At 33.0% G+C, this 5582-nt stretch overlaps 1 protein-coding gene across 5 annotated transcripts; it reads right to left on the bottom strand.

The window, feature by feature from the left end:
* Nucleotides 1-613: 613 nt before the first annotated feature.
* On the bottom strand, nucleotides 614-3454 carry LOC131003787 (uncharacterized). Of its 5 annotated transcripts, XM_057930341.1 has the most exons (8): nucleotides 3050-3445; nucleotides 2573-2611; nucleotides 2391-2471; nucleotides 2241-2300; nucleotides 1817-2153; nucleotides 1551-1731; nucleotides 1329-1445; nucleotides 614-1044 (listed from the first exon to the last, which is right to left on the bottom strand). In XM_057930341.1, exons 2-6 carry the CDS (start codon nucleotides 2607-2609, stop codon nucleotides 1668-1670), a joined length of 579 nt encoding a protein of 192 aa, XP_057786324.1. In that variant the 5' UTR covers nucleotides 2610-2611; nucleotides 3050-3445; the 3' UTR covers nucleotides 614-1044; nucleotides 1329-1445; nucleotides 1551-1667. The 5 variants fall into 5 exon arrangements, 3 of the variants coding, with proteins under 3 accessions (XP_057786324.1, XP_057786322.1, XP_057786323.1); XR_009094797.1 differs by lacking the exon at nucleotides 2241-2300 and having other exon boundaries at nucleotides 1817-2141; nucleotides 3050-3443; XR_009094796.1 differs by lacking the exon at nucleotides 2241-2300 and having other exon boundaries at nucleotides 2573-2623; nucleotides 3050-3442.
* Nucleotides 3455-5582: the final 2128 nt, after the last annotated feature.

The following is a 5582-nucleotide window of genomic DNA, read 5'->3' on the forward strand; positions in this document are numbered from 1 at the left end:
AAAAATCCCAGTTTTTATCATTAATTGTTAATCCTCATATGTTCAAATATATGTTGTATGCTTATAAATGTTGACGTGTGTGTTGAAGTTACGTGCTGTTGCGGCCGGAAGGATGTCAATATACATTGTGTTCAAATACATGTTCATTATATAACTTACGTTCATAATGTCGTTCATAGGACTGAAAGGCGAAATAGTTAATGCGTTAAATTTTAAAATACTATTTTATGAACTCGTGTTGTTGGTATCTGATATTGGTAAAATCTATTCCTAGATAAACAACAAAAAATATATATGCATCAGCGTACTCATAATGTCACTTGCATATAAAGCAATATCCCCAGAAGTATAAGTTCATACCTAAGTTCAACATAGATGATGTTCATATGTACGTTCACAACAATGCTACCCAAATACACATCCAACTCTCTGGCATTAAAATCAACTATGTCAACGCCTAATCCGAAATACATTTTATAACCCTAATGACTCCTCCATTAACCCACATAAAAAAGTATCATAGTAAATACATGAAATATATCTTTATCATAATAATATATTACCATATCGGACCAATAATGTCTAACCAAAATCATAATTAAATCTTGCTCACAAATGTCAAACACTCAATGTCTAAAGTAAATAACATATCTCAAAAAATACTCCGAGGTATATCTGATATCACCCTGCAAGAACTCTATCAAATCTTGTAGAATTCACAGCTATAACAGCCCTATACGTTGCAGCCGAGTCTCTCAAACCATCATCCTTGTACTTGTTATGTTCCCACGATACTATCGTTGTACAGTATCTCATCCTCAGTATCCCTAGGTGGTGGTGAGTTGCATTCAGTAATCCAATATTCCAATTCACAGATGTATCTCCGTCGAACGTCTCCATATGCCTCATGACATACAACACATCATCTATTGTATTCATACTGTCCGCCCATTTCAGGTCCACAACCTCTATAGTTGATTTTGCAACTGATGCCGAACTCGGATCTTCCCTGTTGTTGTTTAGAAACTCCGACAGTAGTGATCTCTGTAATTAAATTATAATGTATAAAAAACAAATGATGTTGCGTAATATGCTAGATCCATTTATATTGACAACTTATCACACAAAATGTTATAGTTGGAGCTAACCGGATGTTTGTTAACCTCAATAGAAGAGTCTATTATGAAAATCAACTCTTTCCGCAGGTCAAAATAGACAATATAAGGTTGATAATCGGGGAAAATAGGGAAAAAAATTGGAAAAAGATTTGATACAGCTGATGATTAATACCAGATCATTATTTGCATAAAAAACAACCAAAACTTTACCATGTCAATATAGCCGAGATCATTTGTCTGATATAGTTGCAACTCACGATCCAATGCACCAAAAATGGCTCTCTGCCGTGATACATACGACATTCCAGGCTGGGATATGCAATTTATCTGTGCTTCGAAAAAACCAAAAACAAGTGGGGGAGATTGTCATCCATCGAATGCAGAAACAATTAAACAATTAAACAAGTGGGGGAGAAAGTCATCATCGCTTACATATATGTCTGTTGAAGCAAAGAAACGAACTGATTTATTGGAAGATGCCCTTATAGAAACGTGGTTTAAGATAATTGACCATGCATTAACCACCGACGGTTGCACCACACTGCCTATTCAAAGTGAAACCAAATCGAATCTACATAACTCTAAGTCCTTGAACATGAAAAGGACATTGCCACTGCATACATTATAACCACATCAAATCAAAAAATAAAAAGAATAATAGAACTTTTAATGTAGTATTAAGTGTGTTAGGCCCTAACTTCAAGGCCCAGTATGCCATACGACCAGGTAGCTCCTTAACCTTTAATTCAAGTATGTTCCCAAAACCTGTGTCTCTAACTTCAGCTTTCTGGGTGGGATTTAGTTTCTTCAACGAATCATAGAAGGACGCAAGTGTTGTTCGTGTAGTCAATGATAGAGCTTTAGATTTTCGTTCATGCTTCTCAACACCAGCAGTATTGTTTGACGCAACAAGCACTGAACCAGGCGCATCATCTATTAGAATGACATCCGAACATCGGTTGGATGTCTGCGTAACTCTGCCACTACCCTTAGAATATTTCTTATGGGATGATGTTGTATTGTCTGCACATATCACTATGAAATGTTGAGGCAGCAATAACAACCAATATTAGACTAACTGTAATGGAAGTTTTGAATCATAAGAAAATGAATATTACATACGCATTTTAACGTCAATTTCATTTGCACGACTAACAGCTCGTAAAGTAACTGGCTCTTTACCTATGAATGCACGAAACATCCAAAATTTTTTGAATTAGAGGAGATGTCAACTTGGTTAAATGATAAGATACTCGTAATAATCAATCAAACCTTTAAGTAATCGTGAATGGTGATGTAGAACCAACTTTTTCCGCTTCTTGTCTAGTGAAATGGATGAATCACTTGGAGAATCTGAATTTGTAACAAAAAACAAGTTGCCTTCTTTCTGAATTTATGCAGTATAAGCAAAACAAGATGGTTTGAAAAAATTATTAAATAATCTTTGTTCTTACCTGGCACAACGATCGCATTGCCGCTAGATGTTTCCATATCTATAACAAAGACTACAAATTTAGTGAACAAGCACTTATTCAGAGATGAACTTAGTCTGGCATATACGAATACATTAAACCAATCTCATCAGATATCAAACAAGTTAAATATTGGGCAAAAATATTTCATCAATTTATCGATCTCAAATAAAGCCAAATAAACCAAGATTTTCAGAGATTCATCAAAAAATGTTAAGATATGTTTATAGTTCATAATTAAAATACGAATGCAAACAAATGTTTCAAACGCATGCTCGCAAGTATCATCTAAAAAATTGAAGAGGAATCGTATTAATAGGCGTCTATCTTTCGCATAGAAGTTGATTGTTTGCTAATAAAATATATACCCTTACCATTGTAGTCTAAAGGTTTAATGAATTACACAAACTAAATTTCAAAAAATGGAAGTATTATACCTCAACAAATTGATGGATTTACCTTGATGCAGTCGGGGGATGAATTGAACTCCTGGGATTTTTTCGATCGCAAAATGATGAATTTGAAACCCTTGCTCGTAAGAATTGTTCAGTATATTTCTCAATTCTAATCTTCTGTTCAACTATAGGATTCACCAGAAACCCAAAAAATCTCGCCATTGATTTCATCTCAGAAAGGAAGGGCGTGAATTAAGGGATTTCATAAACTTACCAAAAACATAGAATTTGTCATGACTTGTTTACCCTTATACCTTAATTCAGAATAAATTTCAGCTTTTTGAAATTCACGAAAATTATTTTAATGGAATAATCTGGTCCCTTGATTTAGAGTAATCCAATGGTCATAAGTTGGTCTTTATTCTTCATCTAAGATAGTGGTTGTTGTAGAAACTAACCCTATATATATATATATATATATATATATATATATATATATATATATATATATATATATATATATAAGGGCGCGCTCCAGTGAGACCCCTTATTTTTCGTGTAACATGAGTACAATGAATAAGACATATAATACTAATGAACAAAACGTATATCTAATGAACAAGATGTATATACTGATGAAAAATAAAATTTAAAAAATTCGTAATGAATAAGACATATATACTGATGAACAGAGCCGTATATAAAATATTCTGCTCCCTCCAGGATTCGAACCCTGAGAAAAAAAATCACCCTCCAGATACAATATCAGCCATAGGATTGATAAAATAAACGCACCAAATCGTGCCCTAGATCTCACTAAAATTAGGGGGTCTCATTGGAGCGGCCCCCTATATATATATATATATATATATATATATATATAGGGTTTGGTTCAAGTGTAAACTCTATCTTAATGACGGTGAAAACTAGATCTTATAAACAAACACATAAAATACGTGAACAAGAGATAGTCAAATTGTGAACAATTAAATGTTCACGTGTATACAAGATAAAACCATCTTTGTTAATGTATTTTATGTATTACAACTGTTCACAACTTGATTATCTCTTATTCACGTATTTTATGTGTTTGTTCATAGGATTTAGTTTTCACCGTAAGATGGAGTTTGCACTTGATCCTTTCATTATATATATATATATATATGTGTGTGTGTGTGTGTGTGTACTCAAATTATTGCTTAATTAATCTTTAAAGTTAATTATTAATTAAAATTTGTCAAATAAACAAAAAAAAATCATAGACTCTATTTGGATTAGTGACCCTCATTAATAATCTTAAAATTGCACTAAAACATAAAAAAGTTAAAGAAAAAAATATTAAAAACTATAAAAGAAAAAAAAATTAGTGAAACACAAAATGAGACACCAAAAGTAAAATAGGGGAATCCATGTGACTATACTCATGTTATGCACGATACATGAATTATATCAAAGATTAATTGTATAAACTTTTTATTTTTGCTAACAATATATGTTGTTCGTCCTCGAGATATCACATGGGCACTTATCCTAATAGTCTTTTCATCTTGTCTCAATTCTCTTAATTACATTCCCCATCAGCTTTTTCTCTTGGGATAGCTTCTATGCAAGTTCATGAATTAAATAAGGGATATTTGTCGTAAAATACACAACCTTTCAACAAATTCTGATTTTTCCCTCAATCTTTAAATTTTGAAAAAAAATACACAACCTTTTGAATTTTTCTGATTTTTCCCACGACGACTATTTCCAATGAAATTAAAGCTGAGGTGGCATAATTATGCCTATATGGAACATAATTTAATTCTTTATCAATTGAGGTGGCACAACAAATTAGAATTACCTAATTTTAATTCCTCACGTTTTTTGATTTCTCTCAAATTAAGAAAAAGAAAAAGAATTAAAAGCTTTAGCAGATCCCTTCATAGATTTGTTCATCCAGCAACGAATCCAACCAAATCCAGCAAATCGAGATAGCCATGTCTATGGGCAACAATTCTCGCTCATCCAAGAATTCCCGAATGACGCCCGAAAATCAACAACGAATTTGCAAGCACGGGATGCCTGCGCTCATCCAATTCTTGTAGTGAAGTATGTTTGAGTATGATTCTGGTTCCAGATTCTGTTAGAGTGCTCATCGTGCAGCATATAGTTGTTTTGTGGTTCAAAGAGAAGTGTTTTGAGTATGTCTCTAGCCTTTCTTCGAACAGATCCTGGAAGAGTTTTTTTTTTGGTTGAAGGATGATTTTTGGTGGTTATGTGACAGGTAGTTTGAGGTTAGTGGGGACTTATATCATACACTTGGTGGGCATAGATTTTTGCAGCCTTTGTTGTTTATAGCAGTGCATGGAGTGTTTAGATCTCTTAAGTTTTTTCAAAATCTTAAATTCTTAATTTACGCTTATCAAAATTAGTGTGTAAAGCAAACAACTTGGTCCTTCATTAGCAGACTAAAGAAGAATCGAACTGTAAAGAAGTAGGGCTTATGACTTGTGTATTTTGGGGCTTTGAATGTAACACCCTGTATTTTGAGAAGCTATTTATGCCCTAGCTCGTATTTAATTTGAGTTATTAAATAATAGCTAGAGGAATAATGT

The sequence above is a fragment of the Salvia miltiorrhiza genome, unplaced genomic scaffold (assembly GCF_028751815.1).
Source record: "Salvia miltiorrhiza cultivar Shanhuang (shh) unplaced genomic scaffold, IMPLAD_Smil_shh original_scaffold_269, whole genome shotgun sequence".
In the NCBI taxonomy this organism is placed as follows: Eukaryota; Viridiplantae; Streptophyta; class Magnoliopsida; order Lamiales; family Lamiaceae; genus Salvia; species Salvia miltiorrhiza.